At 43.0% G+C, this 24,474-nt stretch overlaps 1 protein-coding gene across 1 annotated transcript in view; it reads right to left on the reverse strand.

The window, feature by feature from the left end:
• LOC126234747 (COP9 signalosome complex subunit 6) overlaps positions 1-24,474 on the reverse strand; it is a 48,393-nt gene that overhangs the window by 18,119 nt on the left and 5,800 nt on the right. The window contains exon 2 of the mRNA XM_049943492.1: positions 1,027-1,158. Within this exon, the coding sequence (XP_049799449.1) occupies positions 1,027-1,158 (132 nt within the window). The remainder of the gene's footprint in view (positions 1-1,026; positions 1,159-24,474) is intronic.

A 24,474-nucleotide genomic window follows, 5' to 3' on the forward strand; every position in this document is an offset into this window, starting at 1 on the left:
AAGGAAATGGTCATCTTTACTTTTGTGCTTTGTAAATAAAAAAATGCCTTCTCTTGCTACACTGTATTTCATTTCTCCCAGGCACGTTTCACCTTTTTTCACTTTAAGGCACCATCAGTGGAATAGTTGTTAGCTTTTCTGCCTTATTGATGATGCCTTAAAAGTGAAAAAAAAAGGCAAAAATGCCTGGGAGAAATAAAATACAATGCAACAAGAGAAGGAATTTTTTATTTACAAAACAAATATTTCTGATTGCTGTGGAGGATGACCATACATTAACAAACTCATTATTTACTTTTATGCTTGCAAACTGCAAGAGTCCCCTAAGCAATGTTACACTAACCAATCTGAAGCTACAATGTAAACCATAATCTTCTGGAAATGTTTCAGACACCACAGGAATTGTTCATTTGCTTCAGAGTAGAAGCAGTATATTAGCACCCCACAACAACAGAACGCATCACATCACTCTAGGTGTTTTAAATTGCTTCTTCTACACTTTCAGAATTATAAAATCACCTTAAGCAATGGATGCTAGTAGTAAGCACCTTATACTCTGGTGAAGACTTAGATGACAATGATTGGGTCAATTTTATGAACAGTTCATGTCGACAATGATGTGATAATTCCCTTCATTAACCCCAAACATGATTCCAGCTTGCCAGCATAGCACAAGAAACCCATGAACTTGATTGATGAGCATTCTAGAGAAATTCAACGCAGAAAGCACCATAGGAACTTATAGTAAATGGTGAATATAACTTCACATCAAATGATTCAAATGGCTCTGAGAACTATGGGACTTAACTGCTGCGGTCATCAGTCCCCTAGAACATAGAACTACTTAAACCTAACTAACCTAAGAACATCACACACATCCATGCCCAAGGCAGGATTCGAACCTGCGACCGTAGCGGTCGCGCGATGCCAGACTGTAGCGCCTAGAACCGCTCGGCCACAACTTCACATTAAACAATAAACACAATTACTGTATTATACAATCAAAATACAACAAAGATTACTTACACTGTTCTTCCTTTGTATTGTAATAATCTCTATCAATTATTATGTCTCCTGCAATGACACTGAACAGAAGTTCGAAGGAGTTCATAATTTCTAAATTACGTCCCTTCTGTTTACCAATCAGAGCACCAATAACTGTAAAAAGCAAATAAAGTTAGAACACAAGTTCTAAATAAGACAACCAGTTAAAAGAACACAAATATCCATGTATTATTACAGATACAACCACTATTTGTGTTTATCTTAACAGGAAGAACTATTGCCAGTAGCAGAAAGTATTATTTTTAATCTAGCACCCTAAGTGTGCAATGAAACCGACAAAGCCAGTTTCTACAAACAAGCAAACAATAATATTTATTTTTATATTGATAAAATTAAGAGTTTTGACTTCACAAAAATGTCCAAATCTGTTCCAATGACACAGTAATCAAATTGTTCCTTGGACACATTTTGCAACTTTAAACACACATGACCTACTGAATTTAAATACATCTACACGGGAGTGTAAAGTAGCACCTTGCATCTTTATGACAGCAGTGATGTGTCAGCAAGATTCTAAAGGGGATCCACACTGATACAGACTTTCTAGCTGCTGTCCAAAGCTCACACAGTTCAGGTTCCACATGTGCTTCAGAGGCTTGAGGTCATTTTAAATAGGCGATCACACAATCACTCAAGTCCATGGAGCAGTTATCAAACCATACCAAGAATTGGAGATCAATCGAGTGACGCCTTTTCCTAAAGAAAGTAAAACAGACCTGTTGATGAACAAATGGACGCATGTAATCAAACTCTATGTCCAAATCTATTCCGCCACTGAAATATGATAGCACATTTATCATTGTCTCCATTTCATTCTGTGTAAACCCCCCTGCCCCATCCACATGAGAACACTTCAACCATCAGCCAGAATAGTGTGTTGTCAGTAAACAGGATGTGGTTTTTGAAGCAATCCTTTTCTGCAATTAGTATGCACTAATGAATGACACAATTCTTCAGTCTAAGTGACCTTATATCTGGTGTTTTGGACATCTAATGGCAGTGTTCCTTCCTCCATCTTGAACTCTGGCCATGAAGCAGAGGTACCTAAGTCGGCAGCAGCTTCTGTATGCCATGGGGGGGGGGGGGGGGGGGGGCTAGTTGGGTAGTTCTGTGCACTGGTTGTTATTATCCAGCACTGAATTGGGAAGTAATTTGCTTTGCAGTGTTACTGACTGAGATAGTCACCTCGAACCACCCCATACATCATGGACACCAAAGTGCTCTTTTTTCAACACAGAAGCTAAATCTAATTCAGCAGTTCAACATTTCTCCAAGAAGCTATACTACATCCACTATGTAATTTCCAAAATTCCAGATTGCTCCTTGCATAAAAAAGTAAATAGAATACCTTCCCAATTAGTGCACTATCCCATGGAAGTAATTTGAACTTCTAGGTTGCACAATGGCTGCAGATCCTGGTAGTTTGCGCATGTAAATGATTAAGGTAAAGTGCCTTTTCCTCACGGATCAGCCCAGGAATGAGTGGGCAGATCCTAGATTTTTTGTTCAAAAATTTTAAATAAAGAAGTAAACTCACAGTACAGTTGGATTCTTCATCCATTTGTTTTTGTACCTGCAAATCCTAATAATTGCTGTAATGCATTTTTCCACTACTTTATCAACATGACTATCTTCATATAAAACTATGATGTAGCACTGTTTTCATAACAACATTCTACAATAGATGTTGAATCAAGGTGTGTCATTCCCATTTCATACGCCCACACAAATCTTAAAATCCTGTAGAAGTTTAAATTCTGATACTCTACAACAGCATCCCCAGAGACTAATGTTTGATGATGTCTGCTCATAAAACCTGTCACAATTACTAAGCAGAAATATTTTCATACCTTTCTTAACACTCCTTGTAACACTATAGTTATTAACGCAGTAACAGCCTTACGGTCACTGACTGCCTCCTCCACACTGAACTGAATCGAAAAGTTTGAGTCTCTGACTTACTAGGAGGTGAAAGATGATTTTCTCTTGAGGGGACACACTAATTAATTGCTCACAGTAATTTTAAAGTGCTTGTATAATTTTTCCCTACTGCTAGAGAACAGAGCACATAAGGAGCCAGGTGGTAAAATAGTGACAAGAAGTGGGGCACACTGGTACTGCCACAAATTTCTTCATGCATGTTCCTATTCTCCTTAACTGAAAATTCTTGCTTCCTCTTTAATACTTACCATGTTTCATTTGAGATAATCTTCTGCTTTCTTCATACCACATCTTTTGCTGTTTGGCAAAGTATGTTTGTTAAATAACTGCCAATTCTGTCTATGCTATAATCTTCATTTCCTATAACATACTATTCCCAAATAAATTCTCATTGTGTACATATCTGATTTTCTACCTAAGAAGTTTATTTCTTCCTAGCTTTGTATGTTTACAGTCACTTGAATATTCAACATGTTTAGAAATGTCACAGGCTGTACAATTCTTTTATTATTTGGCAAAATACAGTTAGTTTTCTTTGTAATTTTATTTGTTTCTTGGCCACTTTGTACAACTTCTGTAATTTTTTGTTATTGTAACCATAGTGTCCCACTGAAGAATTCTTCAATTTTTGTCCCCTCTTTTTGCATGCTGGCACTATCATCTTGTAGTGGAATTTATCATCGTTTATGCATTTCACAAACTTTTTGCAGAGTTATTCCATTTCCTTATTAGAAAACAAGCACTTTGGTGCTTAGACTTGAATGACTTCCATAGATGATCTTGTGTTCTTTTTAAACCATATATTGTTATGTTCCTTCAATATCTGTAATTTTGTTTTAACCAGTGGAAAAATGCTGTTGTTGGAGCACAAAAAGACTAATATGTTCCTCTTTAAAAAGGACTGACAGAAAAATGAGGAACCAGCTGCCTCAAACCCCATTCCACCTTCCTCTCCAAATATTTTAGTATGCGAACATATTTGTGCTCTTTTTAAAACAGAACACACTAAATCCCATTACTCTCCTGCTGTAGTTAAGCCTTCATACTCAGCATCTCCCTCTCACTGCCAGGGTCATTATAAATAAACTTTCGCTACTTGAGCCAGAGTACACTGGAAACTATTTACCATATGGGTACCCAACTTTGTAGGAATGATGTCCAGACAGCGTGCTGCAGAATTTGCATTGTTAATAGTGTTATTGTCATGACTTGCCATTAAGCGTCAGTACTGGTACGGCGATTTAGACTTTAAAGACAGCATCAGTGTGCACCGAATTTGCAGACAGTCAACATGGGTCTGGACAAAGTCAATGGAGCGTTGATCCTAAAGCTTTTTTATCAAAATCAACAGCAATAGTACTGATGCACTTTGTGAGCTTTGACACATTAAAAGAATACGGAGAGGTCCTCTTCCTTCACTAGTGTTGGAGAACATGATTCGGAAGTTCCAGTTAACTGGCGATTTGGGAATTACTCCTAGGAGAAGCTGACGGCCAACTGCACCAAAAATTGTTGAAGAAGTTACTGTTGCCACAGCTGAGCATGCTGGACGCAACATGCTATCTTCACGCAGTGCACAAACTGTGTCATGACAGCTGAAGATTCCATGGCCCACCTTTCGAAAAGTGCAGCAAACAGTTATGAAGTGGTATTTCCAGTGTGGTTCCACTTTGCCATGGATGCCTCTCTCATTTACACTGTCTCCTGTTTTTCTTTCCTACTGCCACTGTCTCCACCATCCCTTGGCAGCTGAAAAATTCTGGAAGGGGGGGAAGTCCAAATTGTGTTTTCCCCTATACCTAAGTGTTTAAAATTTTGGTCCAAAATATGCACTCCCCCATATCTACCTGTTACAAACTGCCAGCTGCCAGCCTGGGTTGGATCCAGACACCCTCAAGCGTGTGTATTGTCTCCACTTATCTCTCTTTTTCATTTCCGCTATAACTGTATCCCCTTCTCTTTTGGTCCAACTACTTCTATCCCCCCCCCCCCCCCCCCCCCCCCATGAACCATGGACCTTGCTGTTGGTGGGTTGGCATGCGTGCCTCAACAATACAGATAGCCGTACCATAGGTGCAACCACAACGGAGGGGTATCTGTTGAGAGGCCAGACAAACGTGTGGTTCCTGAAGAGGGGCAGCAGCCTTTTCAGTAGTTGCAGGGGCAACAGTCTGGATGATTGACTGATCTGGCCTTGTAACACTAACCAAAATGGCCTTACTGTTCTGGTACTGCAAACAGCTGAAAGCAAGGGGAAACTACAACCGTAATTTTTCCCGAGGGCATGCAGCTTTACTGTACGATTAAATTATGATGGCGTCCCCTTGGGTAAAATATTCCGGAGGTAAAATAGTCCCCCATTCGGATCTCCGGGAGAGGACTACTCAAGAGGACGTCGTTATCAGGAGAAAGACTACTGGCATTCTAAGGATCGGAGCTTGGAATGTCAGATCCCTTAATCGCCCAGGTAGGTTAGAAAATTTAAAAAGGGAAATGGATAGGTTAAAGTTATATATAGTGGGAATTAGTGAAGTTCGGTGGCAGGAGGAACAAGACTTTTGATCAGGTGAATACAGGGTTATAAACACAAAATCAAATAGGGGTAATGCAGGAGTAGGTTTAATAACAAAAAAGAGGAGTACGGTTAAGCTACTACGAACAGCATAGTGAACGGATTATTGTGGCCAAGATAGACACGAAGCCCACGTCTACTACAGTAGTACAAGTTTATATGCCAACTAGCTCTGCAGATGACGAAGAAATTAATGAAATGTATGATGAGATAAAAGAAATTATTCAGGTAGTGAAGGGAGATGAAAATTTAATAGTCATGGGTGACTGGAATTCGAGAGTAGGAAAAGGGAGAGAAGGAAACATAGTAGGTGAATATGGATTGGGGCTAAGAAATGAAATAGGAAGCCGCCTGGTAGAATTTTGCGCAGAGCATAACTTAATCATAGCTAACACTTGGTTCAAGAATCATGAAAGAAGGTTGTATACCTGGAAGAACCCTGGAGATACTAAAAGGTATGAGACAGATTATATAATCGTAAGACAGAGATTTAGGAACCAGGTTTTAAATTGTAAGACAGTTCCAGGGGCAGATGTGGACTCTGACCACAATCTATTGGTTATAAAATGTAGATTAAAACTGAAGAAACTGCAAAAAGGTGGGAATTTAAGGAGATGGGATCTGGATAAATTGAAAGAACCAGAGGTTGTACAGAGTTTCAGGGAGAGCATAAGAGAACAATTGACAGGAATGGGGGAAAGAAGTACAGTATAAGAAGAATGGGTAGCTCTGAGGGATGAAGTAGAGAAGGCAGCAGAGGATCAAGTAGGTAAAAAGACAAAGGCTAGTAGAACTCCTTGGGTAACAGAAGAAATATTGAACTTAATTGATGAAAGGAGAAAATATAAAAATGCAGTAAATGAAGCAGGAAAAAAGGAATACAGACGTCTCAAAAATGAGATCGACAGGAAGTACAAAATGGCTAAGCAGGGATGGCTAGAGGACAAATGTAAGGATGTAGAGGCTTATCTCACTAGGGGTAAGATAGATACTGCCTACAGGAAAATTAAGAGACCTTTGGAGAAAAGAGAACCACTTGTATGAATATCAAGAGCTCAGATGGAAACCCAGTTCTAAACAAAGAAGTGAAAGCAGGAAGGAGTATATAGAGGGTCTATACAAGGGTGATGTACTTGAGGACAATATTATGGAAATGGAGAGGATGTAGATGAAGATGAAATGGGAGATATGATACTGCATGAAGAGTTTGACAGAGCACTGAAAGACGCGAGTCGAAACAAGGCCCCGGGAGTAGACAACATTCCATTAGAACTACTGACGGCCTTGGGAGAGCCAGTCCTGACAAAACTCTACCATCTGGTGAGCAAGATGTACGAGACAGGTGAAATACCCTCAGACTTCAAGAAGAATATAATAATTCAAATCCCAAAGAAAGCAGGTGAAAATTACCGAACTATCAGTTTAATAAGCCACGGCTGCAAAATACTAACGCGAATTCTTTACAGACAAATGGAAAAACTGATAGAAGGTGACCTCGGGGAAGATCAGTTTGGATTCCGTAGAAATGTTGGAACACGTGAGGCAATACTGACCCTAAGACTTATGTTAGAAGAAAGATTAAGGAAAGGCAAACCTACGTTTCTAGCATTTGTAGACTTAGAGAAAGCTTTTGACAATGTTGACTGGAATACTCTCTTTCAAATTCTAAATGTGGCAGGGGTAAAATACGGGGAGCGAAAGGCTATTTACAATTTGTACAGAAACCAGATGGCAGTTATATGAGTCGAGGGACACGAAAGGGAAGGAGTGGTTGGGAAGGGAGTGAGATAGGGCTGTAGCCTTTCCCCGAAGTTATTCAATCTGTATATTGAGCAAGCAATAAAGGAAACAAAAGAAAAATTCGGAGTAGGTATTAAAATCCATGGAGAAGAAATGAAATCTTTGAGGTTCGCCGATGACATTGTAATTCTGTCAGAGACAGCAAAGGACTTGGAAGAACAGCTGAACGGAATGGACAGTGTCTTGAAAAGAGGGTATAAGATGAGCATCAACAAAAGCAAAACGAGGATAATGGAATGTAGTCGAGTTAACTCGGGTGATGCTGAGGGAATTAGATTAGGAAATGAGACACTTAAAGTAGTAAAGGAGTTTTGCTATTTGGGGAGCACAATAACTGATGATGGTCGAAGTGGAGAGGATATGAAATGTAGAATGGCAATGGCAAGGAAAGTGTTTCTGAAGAAGAAAAATTTGTTAACATCAAGTATAGACTTGTCAGGAAGTCGTTTCTGAAAGTATTTGTATGGAGTGTAGCCATGTATGGAAGTGAAACATGGACGATAAATAGTTTGGACAAGAAGAGAATAGAAGCTTTCGAAATGTGGTGCAACAGAAGAATGCTGAAGATTAGATGGGTAGATCACATAACTAATGAGGAGGTATTGAATAGAATTGGGGAGAAGAGGAGTATGTGGCACAACTTGACTAGAAGAAGGGATGGGTTGGTAGGACATGTTCTGAGACATCGAGGGATCACCAATTTAGTATTGGAGGGCAGCATGGAGGGTAAAAATCGTAGAGGGGGACCAAGAGATGAATACACTAAGCAGATTCAGAAGGATGTAGGTTGCAGTAGGTACTGGGAGATGAAGAAGCTTGCGTAGGATAGAGTAGCATGGAGAGCTGCATCAAACCAGCCTCAGGACTGAAGACCACAACAACAACAACAACAAGAACAACAACAACAACTTCTATCTCCACCAATCTCTCTCTCTCTCTCTCTCTCTCTCTCTCTCTCTCTCTCTCTCACACACACACACACACACACACAGTCTCTCACTGAATATCAGTATCTCCTCTCTCTTTGGTTCCCAATGCTATTTTCTTCATCCAGCACTGTCTCCTCTCTCTTCCACCATCACTGTCTCTCTGCTCCTCTCTTCCAGCACAAACAACTGCAAATATGCTCGTATGCAAAATTTTTGGTGAAGAAGGCTGAATGAGAATTAAGACAGCTGGATCTCCATTTTTCTGTTAGAGTCTTTTAAAGAGGAACATATTCGCCTTTTTTGTGTTCCGACAGGAGCATTTTTCCACTGGTTCCCTTCTTTTCTCTGGTACAGCTGAGAGTGCTGCTTATATAAATGCATTCTACAGGTCAATAAAGTTTTGTCAATTTATTTATGTACTTTGATTCATTTATGTTCTTTGACATATATAAGGTTTACACAAAATCTGGCTACTTGTGTAATCTTGGACCTCTTGGACGACAGCTCTACATCATTCCATAGTGTATCAAATCAGTCCTTCCTTAAATGCAGAGGGAGCCTAAATTTGCCAGACTCACTTCCTATGAAGTTTGAGTGCCTAATTTATTTGCATAGTACAGTATGTTTTGCAACAATCTGTTCCTAAACCTCGTGTACATATAGCACAAATTCAGACAATGTTTCCAAAACTCACCTAATCCTAAAGCACTATTTCTAAACTCCAACTTATCAAAGCTAGTGTTACTGTAACTGGAACATTTTCAAAGAATATTCAATGAAGGGAATGTTCTCACACAACTTTTGTGAAGTTAAGAGCTTGCTATGTGTGCTTTAGAGTTTTTGGCATGCCATAGTAATTCAGCTGTATGCTAGTGAGCAGTAGCTAGCAGCAGCTGTATCCCACTTGCATACAGCATTTAGTTTATTCATTTTTGTAAGGGTTTCTGTGAGGAAGTGAACAATATCTATTTATCTGTGCTGAGCAGTGTTTTCTTCTAAATGTTTCCATATTTTTTTGCATATATTAATGACACATGAGCTGACTTTATCGAGTTGTGTTCAGTTCTTAACAGGAGCAGTAGCCAGAAGCTGGACAACTCAATTTGAATTAGTAAGCACTCCAAGAACTGTGGTTTTGTCACTGAGAAACGAGTGATGGTCAGAAACATCTACATCCACATCTGCAGTGAAAAATGGCCTTTGTTTTCATTATTTCCACCCTAACTTGTGTACCATACCTGTGACACTCTCTACATCCTTTCGTGAGAATACAAAATGTGCTGCTGCTCTCTGAACTTTTTTGATGTTCTTCATCTGCTAAGGAACACACACCACACAGCATTACTCTAGCAGAGGGCAGACAAGCATAGAGTAGGTAGTTTCTGTAGAGGATCTGTTGCACCTTCCAAGTGTTTTTCCGATAAAATGCAGTCTTTGGTTCACTTTCCCTACAATGTTACCTATGTGGTCGTTCCAATTTAAGCTGTTCGTAATTATAATCCCCAAGTATTTAATTGAACTGATACCCTTTAGATTTGTGTGGCTTATCGTGTAACCAGTATTTAGCAGATTACTTTTAGCACTAAATGGGTGATCTCACACTTTCCATTATTTAGTCAACTGCCACTTTTTGCATCATATAGATATCTTGTCTAAATCAGTTTGCAGTTGGTTTTGAATTTTTTATGACTTTACTAAGTGATAAATAATAGCACCATGTGCAAATTATCTAAGAGGGGTGCTCAGATTGTCTCCTAAATCATTTGTATAAATTAGGAATAACAGGGTATCTATAATACACTAGACTCTCGCTAATCCGGCCATTCCTGGCACATATGGGTGCCGAATTAGTGGAAGTGGAAGATTATTGAGTGCCTGAAATTTATTTTATTCATTTATTTTGTTTTTTATTTATTTTGAAAACATAGGGGATATAGTGTACTGTACTTTACTTAACTGAAGGATACAATTTTAAAACATAGATAATATACAGGGTTATTACAAATGATTGAAGCAATTTCACAGTTCTACAATAACTTTATTATTTGAGATATTTTCACAATGCTTTGCACACACATACAAAAACTCAAAAAGTTTTTTTAGGCATTCACAAATGTTCGATATGTGCCCCTTTAGTGATTCGGCAGACATCAAGCCGATAATCAAGTTCCTCCCACACTCGGCGCAGCATGTCCCCATCAATGAGTTCGAAAGCTTCGTTGATGCGAGCTCGCAGTTCTGGCACGTTTCTTGGTAGAGGAGGTTTAAACACCGAATCTTTCACATAACCCCACAGAAAGAAATCGCATGGGGTTAAGTCGGGAGAGCGTGGAGGCCATGACATGAATTGCTGATCATGATCTCCACCACGACCGATCCATCGGTTTTCCAATCTCCTGTTTAAGAAATGCCGAAGGAAGTGTGGTGGAGCACCATCCTGTTGAAAGATGAAGTCGGCGCTGTCGGTCTCCAATTGTGGCATGAGCCAATTTTCCAGCATGTTCAGATACATGTGCCCTGTAACGTTTCTTTCGCAGAAGAAAAAGGGGCCGTAAACTTTAAACCGTGAGATTGCACAAAACACGTTAACTTTTGGTGAATTGCGAATTTGCTGCACGAATGCGTGAGGATTCTCTACCGCCCAGATTCGCACATTGTGTCTGTTCACTTCACCATTAAGAAAAAATGTTGCTTCGTCACTGAAAACAAGTTTCGCACTGAACGCATCCTCTTCCATTAGCTGTTGCAACCGCGCCGAAAATTCAAAGCATTTGACTTTGTCATTGGGTGTCAGGGCTTGTAGCAATTGTAAACGGTAAGGCTTCTGCTTTAGCCTTTTCCGTAAGATTTTCCAAACCGTCGGCTGTGGTACGTTTAGCTCCCTGCTTGCTTTATTCGTCGACTTCCGCGGGCTACGCGTGAAACTTGCCCGCACGCGTTCAACCGTTTCTTCGCTCACTGCAGGCCGACCCGTTGATTTCCCCTTACAGAGGCATCCAGAAGCTTTAAACTGCGCATACCATCGCCGAATGGAGTTGGCAGTTGGTGGATCTTCGTTGAACTTCGTCCTGAAGTGTCGTTGCACTGTTATGACTGACTGATGTGAGTGCATTTCAAGCACGACATACGCTTTCTCGGCTCCTGTCGCCATTTTGTCTCACTGCGCTCTCGAGCGCACTGGCGGCAGAAACCTGAAGTGCGGCTTCAGCCGAACAAAACTTTATGAGTTTTTCTACGTATCTGTAGTGTGTCGTGACCTGTAATAGCCCTGTATTGTGTTAAATCCAAACATACATTAATTTTCAAAGAAAACTTAGTCCTGAGTGTATTCTGTACATAATTATACAGTCGTATCACTCACTATGAAACATGTCCCTAATTTTTAACTGTCGCAATGATGATACGCGATGGTGGCATGCTTAATCATGCAACTGCTTAACAAGCATTACATCGGTACTGCATGTATCTGGTTGTTGCATAATGTACTCCAGGAAGACCTTGGCAGCTTCAGAACCAGCAGCGAGAGAAATCTTCATGCTTTCTCCTCCTGTGTCCTCCTCTTCATCACTTTCTTGCATGCTTTTGATTATTTCTTCATCTGTTACAAGTTTGGTCTGTATCACAATTTTTCTCATTCAGCCACTTAGTAACATCATCATCAATTTCTTCTCCTCCCGGAATGTTGTGGAACATGTCAGTGTACAAAGTAATTGATAATTCCAAATTGACTGGCTCATTGCTGTCACTCACTACTGGATCCAACCCGGCATGCATCAATGGATGGTCACAATTTTCTCCAGCTCTTCATTATGGTAGCGTTCTCCACTTTTCTATGCTTCAGCTGCTTGGAAAACAATATCACGCATGTTAATTGCTTTCCACGCCTTCAGCATAGTCTCGATAGAGCCATTTTCACTTTCGTTCAGCAAGTAGACGAGAAGTGAATGTCTATAATGACGTTTAACTGATTATAAAATTCCTTGGTCCATGGGCTGAATTAGGGCTGTCATACTGGGTGGGAGAAAGAGTGCTTGTACATGTATACCATTGGAATTTAGAGAAACATCTGAAGGATGACTGGGAGTATTGTCAATTGTAAGGATAGCTTTCAGTGGAAGCTTTTTCTTCTTTAGCTCTTTTCTTACTGCTAGTACAAATGTTTCATAGACCACCAAGAAAATATTTGTCTGTCCATCCATGCTTTCATCTGGGTGCAATACTGCACTGGTAGAGTATTTGTGTCAGTGTGTTGAAAACAGTGTGGATGTTGGGATTTTCCAATCACCATAAGCGGTAGTTTATGTATCCCATTGGCATTACATCATGCCATTACTGTTATGCGCTGTTTCTGTTGCTTGTAACCACAAGCTTCCTTCTCGTTCTTGGCAGCTAATGTTTTTGAAAGAAGCATCTTGTAAAAAGAGTCCTGTTTCATCAGCTTTAGACAAGGCATCGGCTGTTAAATCTTCTTCCCATACTATCTTCCATCTTACAAACTCATCAGCATCCTTACCGTTAGCTGAGCAACTTTTCCTGGTGACTGTTAGCTGCCGAATGTCATGTCGTTTTTTCCAGTTTGATAACCAATCTTCACTTGCTGCAAACAAGTTACTACTGCCAAGTTGTTTGATATAAGCAGCTGCTTTTCCTTTATAATTGGGCCACAGACTGGAATTCATTTATTGTGTTGTTGTATGGACCATCTATAAACAGCTACGTCCAGTTCTTCGTTTTCTCTCTCTCTCTCTCTCTCTCTCTCTCTCTCTCTCTCTCTCTCACACACACACAACCTTCCGTTTTCCCAACTCACTATCCATTTGTGTTGAGTACTGTCGAATAACATCTTATTTCTTTTTGATGTCATAAATAGTTGCTTGTCCAACATTGAACTCAGCAGCAAAGGCTTTCTGCGAAGAACCTCGATTTAACTTATCTAAAATTTCAAGTTCCTAAATTTCAAGCTTCTGCTTGAGGTCTAGTGTGACATGTTTCCTTTAAGAAGACATGATTCCGAACTGTAAAGAAAGCTACAATTTCAAATACAATATATAAAGCACGATTTAACTAAGCATTGTTGTGCATGATAATTCATTGTGCATGTGTTTTTGGATGTGCGCCAGATTACTGAGAGGCCAGACTACTGAGGGCCGGATTAGTGAGAGTCTAGTGTACTTCCCTGAGGAATGCCAGACATCTTTTCTTTTTTACTTTTGAAGTCAACTACTTCAACTGTGACCCCTCTGATAGGAAATCATAAATCCAATCACACAACTGAGATGGTACTCCACTGGCACACAATTTGATTAGAAGCTGCTTGTGCGAGATTCTACATCTACATCTACATTCATACTCCGCAAGCCACCCAATGGTGTGTGGCGGAGGGCACTTTACGTGCCACTGTCATTACCTCCCTTTCCTGTTCCAGTTGCGTATGGTTCGCGGGAAGAACGACTGTCTGAAAGCCTCCGTGCGCGCTCTAATCTCTCTAATTTTACATTCGTGATCTCCTCGGGAGGTATAAGCAGGGGGAAGCAATATACTCGATACCTCATCCAGAAACGCACCCTCTCGAAACCTGGCGAGCAAGCTACACCGCGATGCAGAGCGCCTCTCTTGCAGAGTCTGCCACTTGAGTTTATTAAACATCTCCGTAACGCTATCACGGTTACCAAATAACCCTCTGACGAAACGCGCCGCTCTTCTTTGGATCTTCTCTATCTCCTCCGTCAACCCGATCTGGTACGGATCCCACACTGATGAGCAATACTCAAGTATAGGTCGAACGAGTGTTTTGTAAGCCACCTCCTTTGTTGCTGGACTACATTTTCTAAGCACTCTCCCAATGAATCTCAACCTGGTACCCGCCTTACCAACAATTAATTTTATATGATCATTACACTTCAAATCGTTCCGCACGCATACTCCCAGATATTTTACAGAAGTAACTGCTACCAGTGTTTGTTCCGCTATCATATAATCATACAATAAAGGATCCTTCTTTCTATGTATTCGCAATACATTACATTTGTCTATGTTAAGGGACAGTTGCCACTCCCTGCACCAAGTGCCTATCCGCTGCAGATCTTCCTGCATTTCGCTACAATTTTCTAATGCTGCAACTTCTCTGTATACTACAGCATCATCCGCGAAAAGCCGCATGGAACTTCCGACACTATCTACGAGGTCATTTATATACACTCCTGGAAATTGAAATAAGAACACCGTGAATTCATTGTCCCAGGAAGGGGAAACTTTATTGACACATTCCTGGGGTCAGATACATCACATGATCACACTGACAGAACCACAGGCACATAGACACAGGCAACAGAGCATGCACAATGTCGGCACTAGTACAGTGTATATCCACCTTTCGCAGCAATGCAGGCTGCTATTCTCCCATGGAGACGATCGTAGAGATGCTGGATGTAGTCCTGTGGAACGGCTTGCCATGCCATTTCCACCTGGCGCCTCAGTTGGACCAGCGTTCATGCTGGACGTGCAGACCACGTGAGACGACGCTTCATCCAGTCCCAAACATGCTCAATGGGGGACAGATCCGGAGATCTTGCTGGCCAGGGTAGTTGACTTACACCTTCTAGAGCACGTTGGGTGGCACGGGATACAAGCGGACGTGCATTGTCCTGTTGGAACAGCAAGTTCCCTTGCCGGTCTAGGAATGGTATAACGATGGGTTCGATGACGGTTTGGATGTACCGTGCACTATTCAGTGTCCCCTCGACGATCACCAGTGGTGTACGGCCAGTGTAGGGGATCGCTCCCCACACCATGATACCGGGTGTTGGCCCTGTGTGCCTCGGTCGTATGCAGTCCTGATTGTGGCGCTCACCTGCACGGCGCCAAACACGCATACGACCATCATTGGCACCAAGGCAGAAGCGACTCTCATCGCTGAAGACGACACGTCTCCATTCGTCCCTCCATTCACGGCTGTCGCGACACCACTGGAGGCGGGCTGCACGATGTTGGGGCGTGAGCGGAAGACGGCCTAACGGTGTGCGGGACCGTAGCCCAGCTTCATGGAGACGGTTGCGAATGGTCCTCGCCGATACCCCAGGAGCAACAGTGTCCCTAATTTGCTGGGAAGTGGCGGTGCGGTCCCCTACGGCACTGCGTAGGATCCTACGGTCTTGGCGTGCATCCGTGCGTCGCTGCGGTCCGGTCCCAGGTCGACGGGCACGTGCACCTTCCGCCGACCACTGGCGACAACATCGATGTACTGTGGAGACCTCACGCCCCACGTGTTGAGCAATTCGGCGGTACGTCCACCCGGCCTCCCGCATGCCCACTATACGCCCTCGCTCAAAGTCCGTCAACTGCACATACGGTTCACGTCCACACTGTCGCGGCATACTACCAGTGTTAAAGACTGCGATGGAGCTCCGTATGCCACGGCAAACTGGCTGACACTGACGGCGGCGGTGCACAAATGCTGCGCAGCTAGCGCCATTCGACGGCCAACACCGCGGGTCCTGGTGTGTCCGCTGTGCCGTGCGTGTGATCATTGCTTGTACAGCCCTCTCGCAGTGTCCGGAGCAAGTATGGTGGGTCTGACACACCGGTGTCAATGTGTTCTTTTTTCCATTTCCAGGAGTGTATATTGTGAAAAGCAATGGTCCCATAACACTCCCCTGTGGCACGCCAGAGGTTGCCTTAACGTCTGTAGACGTCTCTCCATTGATAACAACATGCTGTGTTCTGTTTGCTAAAAAATCTTCAATCCAGCCACACAGCTGGTCTGATATTCCATAGGCTCTTACTTTGTTTATCAGGCGACAGTGCGGAACTGTATCGAACGCCTTCCGGAAGTCAAGAAAAATAGCATCTACCTGGGAGCCTGTATCTAATATTTTCTGGGTCTCATGAACAAATAACGCGAGTTGGGTCTCACACGATCGCTGTTTCCGGAATCCATGTTGATTCCTACATAGTAGATTCTGGGTTTCCAAAAACGACATGATACTCGAGCAAAAAACATGTTCTAAAATTCTACAACAGATCGACGTCAGAGATATAGGTCTATAGTTTTGCGCATCTGCTCGACGACCCTTCTTGAAGACTGGGACTACCTGTGCTCTTTTCCAATCATTTGGAACCCTCCGTTCCTCTAGAGACTTGCGGTACACGGCTGTTAGAAGGGGGGCAAGTTCTTTCGCGTACTCTGTGTAGAATCGAATTGGTATCCCGTCAGGTCCAGTGGACTTTCCTCTGTTGAGTGATTCCAGTTGCTTTTCTATTCCTTGGACACTTATTTCGATGTCAGCCATTTTTTCGTTTGTGCAAGGATTTAGAGAAGGAACTGCAGTGCGGTCTTCCTCTGTGAAACAGCTTTGGAAAAAGGTGTTTAGTATTACAGCTTTACGCGTGTCATCCTCTGTTTCAATGCCATCATCATCCCGGAGTGTCTGGATATGCTGTTTCGAGCCACTTACTGATTTAACGTAAGACCAGAACTTCCTAGGATTTTCTGTCAAGTCTGTACATAGAATTTTACTTTCGAATTCACTGAACGCTTCTCGCATAGCCCTCCTTACGCTAACTTTGACATCGCTTAGCTTCTGTTTGTCTGAGAGGTTTTGGCTGCGTTTAAACTTAGAGTGAAGCTCTCTTTGCTTTCGCAGTAGTTTCCTAACTTTGTTGTTGTACCACGGTGGGTTTTTCCCGTCCCTCACAGTTTTACTCGGCACGTACCTGTCTAAAACGCATTTTACGATTGCCTTGAACTTTTTCCAGAAACACTCAACATTGTCAGTGTCGGAACAGAAATTTTCGTTTTGATCTGTTAGGTAGTCTGAAATCTGCCTTCTATTACTCTTGCTAAACAGATAAACCTTCCTCCCTTTTTTTATATTCCTATTAACTTCCATATTCAGGGATGCTACAACGGCCTTATGATCACTGATTCCCTGTTCTGCACTTACAGAGTCGAAAAGTTCGGGTCTGTTTGTTATCAGTAGGTCCAAGATGTTATCTCCACGAGTCGGTTCTCTGTTTAATTGCTCGAGGTAATTTTCGGATAGTGCACTCAGTATAATGTCACTCGATGCTCTGTCCCTACCACCCGTCCTAAACATCTGAGTGTCCCAGTCTATATCTGGTAAATTGAAATCTCCACCTAAGACTATAACATGCTGAGGAAATTTATGCGAAATGTATTCCAAATTTTCTCTCAGTTGTTCTGCCAATAACGCTGCTGAGTCGGGAGGTCGGTAAAAGGAGCCAATTATTAACCCAGCTCTGTTGTTGAGTGTAACCTCCACCCATAATAATTCACAGGAACTATCCACTTCTACTTCACTACAGGATAAACTACTACTAACAGCGACGAACACTCCACCACCGGTTGCATGCAATCTATCCTTCCTAAACACCGTCTGTACCTCTGTAAAAATTTCGGCAGAATTTATCTCTGGCTTAAGCTAGCTCTCTGTACCTATAATGATTTCAGCTTCGGTGCTTTCTATCAGCGCTTGAAGTTCCGGTACTTTACCAACGCAGCTTCGACAGTTTACAATTACAATACTGATTGCTGCTTGGTCCCCGCATGTCCTGACTTTGCTCCGCACCCTTTGAGGCTGTTGCCCTTTCTGTACTTGCCCGAGGCCATCTAACCTAAAAAACCGCCCAGTCCACGCCACACAACCCCTGCTACCCGTGTAGCCGCTTGCTGCATGTAGTGGACTCCTGACCTATCCAGCGGAACCCGAAACCCCACCACCCTATGGCGCAAGTCGAGGAATCTGCAGCCCACATGGTCGCAGATCCGTCTCAGCCTCTGATTCAGACCCGCCACTCGGCTCTGTACCAAAGGTCCGCAGTCAGTCCTGTCGACGATGCTGCAGATGGTGAGCTCTGCTTTCATCCCGCTAGCGAGACTGGCAGTCTTCACCAAATCAGATAGCCGTCGGAAGCCAGAGAGGATTTCCTCCGATCCATAGCGACACACATCATTGGTGCCGACATGAGCGACCACCTGCAGATGGGTGCACCCTGTACCCTTCATGGCATCCGGAAGGACCCTTTCCACATCTGGAATGACTCCCCCCGGTATGCACACGGAGTGCACATTGGTTTTCTTCCCCTCTCTTGCTGCCATTTCCCTAAGGGGCCCCATTACGCGCCTGACGTTGGAGCTCCCAACTACCAGTAAGCCCACCCTCTGCGACCGCCCGGATCTTGCAGACTGAGGGGCAACCTCTGGAACAGGACAAGCAGCCATGTCAGGCCGTAGATCAGTATCAGCCTGAGACAGAACCTGAAACCGGTTTGTCAGACAAACTGGAGAGGCCTTCCGTTCAGCCCTCCGGAATGTCTTTCGCCCCCTGCCACACCTTGAGACTACCTCCCACTCTACCACAGGTGAGGGATCAGCCTCAATGCGGGCAGTATCCCGGGCAACCACAGTGGGACGAGCTGGCCGTCCCCGACAAACCCCCATCCGGACCCCCACAGTGATGCCCATTGGCAACAGCCTCAAGCTGTGTGACCGAAGCCAACACTGCCTGAAGCTGGGAGCGAAGGGATGCCAACTCAGCCTGCATCCGAACACAGCAGTTGCAGTCCCCATCCATGCTAAAAACTGTTTTGCAAAGAACGTCTGAACTAATCTACAGAGAGCGCAAACAAATCGACAAAATTTAAACGCTTATTAAAATACAAGATTGCCTAGTAAATGCAGTAATGCTGCTACTTGCGCACTGCTGACACACTGCTCGGCAGCGGAAGGAGACTACGCGATTTTACACTATTCAGGTACTAAAACGCAATGCTACAACTCGCAAATACTATAATACGCCCGAAATTTATGTATCAAACAATGCAAGTACCAAAAACACTCAAAGAAATTAAGAATTAAACTATGTAAGAAATGAGTAAGCTAGGAGTATACGACTTGCTGCTGCAGCTGCTTATCCAACGGCGGCAGGGAGCACACTGACTGTGACCAACCGACACTGGCCGTTCAAAACAAAAACAAAAGACAAACGACTACGCGAATTTACACTATTCAGGTACTAAAACGCGATGCTACAACTCTCAAATACTATAATACGCCCGAAATTTATGTATCAAACAATGCAAGTACCAAAAACACTCAAAGAAATTAAGAATTAAACTATGTAAGAAATGAGTGAGCTAGGAGTATACGACTTGCTGCTGCAGCTGCTTATCCAACGGAAATCTAGAAATATGGAACCTGTTCAAGATCTCCTATCAATAGCACTCATAACTCCGTGAGAATAACGAGCTAGCTGTGCTGCACGTGAACGATATTTTCTAAAATCGTGCTGACCTTGTGTTAATAGATTGTTTTCAAAGTAATTCTTAATGTTCAAACACAGCATATCAAAATTCTACTGCAAATTGACATCAATGATAGATCTGTAATTCAGTGGATTACTTGTATTTCCTTTCTTGAGTATTGGTGTGACCTGTGCAACTTGTTGTCATCAAGCAAACAGTTGTATATTATTGCTAAGTATGGACCTACTATGTCACCATACTATGAAAGGAAACCTAGCTGGTATACAGTCTGGACTGGACGACTTGCCTTTATTAAATGATTTAAGTTACTTTGCAAAGTTTGAAAAATTAGAAAGATATGGAATGCAGATGGGGATGACAATCAGTCAAAGGCCAAGTATATGTTAACATCTAGGAAAAGGTGTAGTGAGGGAGAAAAAAGCACGACTATGAATGGGAAAGAATATGAATGTTGTGAGAGCTTTAAATATCTGTTAACCGAGAATAATGATATGAGTGAAGAAATACATGCAAGGATTACAGGTGTTAACAGGAACTACTTTGCACTGATTAAAGTATTTAAAGCAGGAAGCCTCAGTAGGAATCTGAAGCTGACAGTATGAGACCTGTTGTGATGTCTGGTTCAGAGACTTGAACTACCTATTCGAATGCAGAACAACTGGTGAGATAAGGACTGATGAATAGAAGTCAGTGGGGGTCCTTGAAAACCCTCGTTATGGAGAGTAAGTACAATGTGAAGGTGCCAGACACTTGGAAATAATTGGAAGGAGAAACAGCATTGATCGTATTTCTTTGTTTTATTATTCGAAAAATCGATTTTCGGTCACTTAGTGACCATCCTCAGTGCTGTAATATACAATTAAAATTGGTAGGCACTGGTATCAACAAGCTTAGAGCGATCACATAAACTGTCACATTCCTCACATAGGTAAAAAAAGACTGCAATGAGGAGTTAGCATTTAGAAAAAGTGTGCTGTATTTCTGTTTCTAGCTGGACCAGATGGCCAGTTGTGGATCTTCCCTCCCGGAAACCATCCTAATAGGACAAAAGACGCTGAGATTCAAGAACCCAGCATAATCTGTGGGCAACCATCCTCTCCAGCAGTTTGCAGAACATCATGGTGAGGCTAATCAGTCAGAAACTGTCAAAAGACATTGGATTTTTGCCTGGCTTAAGAACTGGGACAATGATACTATCTCCCCATTGTGAAAGGAAGACACCTTTGAGACAAAGACAGTTGAAGACCCTGAGTAGGTGTAGCCTTCGAGTAGCATACAGGTGCTGGATCGCCTGATTAAGAATTAGGTCAGGGCTTGGGACCGTGTCACAAGGCAATGCAAGAATCTGAAACAGTTCTCAGTTAACAAAAGATTCATTATATGATTCGGTTTGATGGAGGATAAAACACGGGGACTTCTTCAACTAGTCATTTCTGCAGTAGAAAGGTAACCAAATAAGAGGAGGACACTGATGCTGTCACAAAGTGGGTCACAAGATGTTCACAAAGAAGTGATTCATTGGTATGGAGGCAACCCTGAAGGACAAGACACAGAACAGTTGTTGATCATTTGTGGCCAAGAAGACTATGGAACCTCGGCTACACCTGGGACGAAGAGGTGTTTATTCCCAGGAAGAAGACACAATACTCCACCATTCCTTCTTGCTAGATTTAATTAGACAGGTAGCCTTACCAAAGCCTGAACAGCAACTGCAATGTCTTGAGTCCACCATGGCACTGGCTGGCAGTGGAGGGCACCTGAATAAAGGGAAATAGTAGTTCCGGCAGTGTGGGTATCACATCTGAGATTCTTCCACAACCTCACTGATGCAACCTGATAGAGAGCAGGCAAAGGTTACAGCACAGGCATTCAACTGCCAGTTGGGTCTTCAAGCACCCAATATGGTAGTCGGTCCATCGGGTGATGGCAAGGAAGTGACAGAATCACCATAAGCAGTCACTGTCACAAAAATTGGCATGTGGTGACCAATACAGTGAAGCCATGAGACAGAGAGAAGAGAACATTAGATCAATAGCTGAAAAGTGAAGTGGGTAGGAGTATCATCACTAAAGGAAGATAGATCATGGTAAGAAGCTGGCCAATTGGAAGGCTCCAACCACACAGTGGTACTCACCAACAGGAGGTGGTGTGCACTGAAATACACAAGTACTATTGCTTCCAACATAGTACGAAGGGGAATCCACTCACTGTCAACATCTGTGTGGACCAATGTATAGATGCCTCCATATGCTCTCTCAGGGTACGCACAGTTCCAACAGAATCCACAATAACTGCAGAGCATTGGGGACTGGGCATCAGTGAAATGCATTTCTTGTAGAACAATGAAAATTGCATAAGAGGAGGAAATAAGGTGTTTAGTTCTGGCAGGTGTCAGTAATATCCATTACAGTTCCACTGAACGTTTGTGTAATGAGTGTCCAGGTTTGGTGTGAAGGATGAGGGTCCAGGTTTGGTGTGAAGGAGCCAAGGGGACTGGTCATGCCCTAGGATCACTGTCTGCCACCAATGGCAGTGGAAACACATCAATGAGCATTAGTTCAGAATCCAATGGAGTGGGGGGGATCTTGTGGCTCCGGGATCACCAGGGTGGCCTTGTCCAGATTCTTCTTCGGATGCCACGATTCTTGTGAATTTATCCTTGACGAGCATGAAGATGGATGAAGAGCAGGCAACCCTGGGACCTACAGCTCATGATTCCTTCAGCCATTGGTTGGAATCAGTCCCCAGATCTGTAGTTTCTGGGGAGAAGGATCCAAAGAGGGAGTCTTGTCACTGGTAGCTGCTCCTTCAGCCAGGTGCGGGAAGTGGTTGCCAAAGACGGTGCTGTGAGAAGCACAAGAGATGAGGGTGGTGGGAGAACCAGTTTTGAAAAAATGGAGGTATTTGGATTGATGACTGAGTTTCACATAATTTGACATCATCTGTATATACTTTTTTCCTTCAAGACTGGACAAACTGGTGAATGTTAAGTACAATGTTCCATGCAACTGACACACAAAGATGTGTTGTTCACAAGAACTACTTTCATGGAGAGAACATCCACAGCCACCACATTCTGGGGCCGCCATGCTGCAGGAAAACATATGACCAAAAAAAAACATATGACCAAAGCACAAGCATTGAAAGCACTTGTGAGCAGTGGGACATAAGGTTTAACATCACATTTTTACACCACGAATAAATTTTCTAGGACACTCCCTACAAAGGCCAAGACAAACATGCCTGAATCTATTATATAATCATTTGATCACTGGTACCTTACCCAGACATTCACATGCATGAAGAGTTGTAGACTGAGCAACAGGAGAAGCTTTAATCAACAGTAATCCATTGCACATTTTTCATAAAGACTCTACTTCTCTAAATTTATTTTCAGTATGCTCCACAGAAATAATGACTTTGTTACAGTAAAAGTCTACTGTACAGCAAGTACTTAAAAACTTGTTTTGCTCCTAGATGTCTGGTATGCCCCGCTTTCCAAGGGGTAGCCAGTATAGGGAAAGTAGTATGGTTGTAACTAATTGCATGGAAGTTTTGATTCCTGTCTGAAGAGACAGCCAGATCAGAACAGCCATAATCTGCAAAATGTCCACCCTAATGTCAATTAACATGATCAAGGGCTCTACCCACAGACACCACTCACCCTAGCAAAGGCCATCTGGGATGATGGCCGTTGCTGGGAGTCCCGATGCTCCAGGAACACAGACATCTACTTCATGGCATGCATGGTGCCCACGAGCACAATTCAGAAAAACTGGTGGTGGTACAAAGGATCCGGATGCAGACAGACAGCTTGTTGGTGGTCTTGGTGGCATACAAAGCAGCACAATGCGTGCAGCTAAGTTTGTAGATTACATGATTGCTTTCACAAGTAGCCCTGCCGTTGATGGAATAGGTGATGCTTGTGACTGAACTGGAGTAGGTGGTGATGGAAGGACGTATGGGACAAGTCTCACATCTAAGTCTGTTACAGGGATAAGAGCCATGAGGCAAGGTTGGTATCAGGGGTGGAGTAACGATGGACAAAGATATTGTGTAGGTTCAGTGGGTGACGGAATAGCACTATGGGACGGATGGGAAGGATAGTGGGTAGGATATTCCTCATTTCAGGGCACAACGAGAGGTAGTCGAAACCCTGGTGGAGAATGTGACTCAGTTGCTCCACTGAGTCATGATGGGAATGCTCCTTTGTGACCAGATGGTGCAGCTCATGGAGGTGATGGTTGACCAAAACTTGTTTCTGTATAGGGCTGGGAGTGTAATTTCTGTCTGTGAAGGCCTCAGTGAGGCCCTTGGTATATTTGGGAAGGGAGTGCTCGTCACTACGGTTGTGACAGCCACGAGAGGCTGAGCTGTATGAAAGGAACTTCATGGTACAGAATGGGTGGCTGTTGTCGAAGTGGAGATATTGCTGGTGGTTGGTAGGTCTGATACGGACGGAAGTACTCATGTGGCCATCTTCGAGGTCAAGGTCAACATTGAGAAAGGTAGCTTGTCATGTTGAGGAGGACCAGGCGAAATGAATAGAGAAGGTGTTGAAGTTCTGGAGGAATGTGGACAGGGTGTCCACACCATCACTCCAGATCTTGAAGATGTCTCAATGAATGAACCAGGCGAGAGGTTTGGGATTCTGGGTGGTTATGAAGGCTTCCTCAAGGTGGCCCATCAATAGGTTGGCATAGGATGGTGCCATGTGGGTGCCCATTGCTGTACCATGAATTTGTCTGTAGGTGATGCCTTCAAAGGTGAAGTAATTCCGGGTGAGGATGTAGCTGACCATGATGACCAGAAAAGAGGTTGCAGGTTTGGAATCAGTTGGGCATTGGGAAAGGTAATGTTCAACAGCGGCAAGGCTATGGGCAT

The sequence above is a fragment of the Schistocerca nitens genome, chromosome 2 (assembly GCF_023898315.1).
Source record: "Schistocerca nitens isolate TAMUIC-IGC-003100 chromosome 2, iqSchNite1.1, whole genome shotgun sequence".
NCBI lineage: Eukaryota > Metazoa > Arthropoda > Insecta > Orthoptera > Acrididae > Schistocerca > Schistocerca nitens.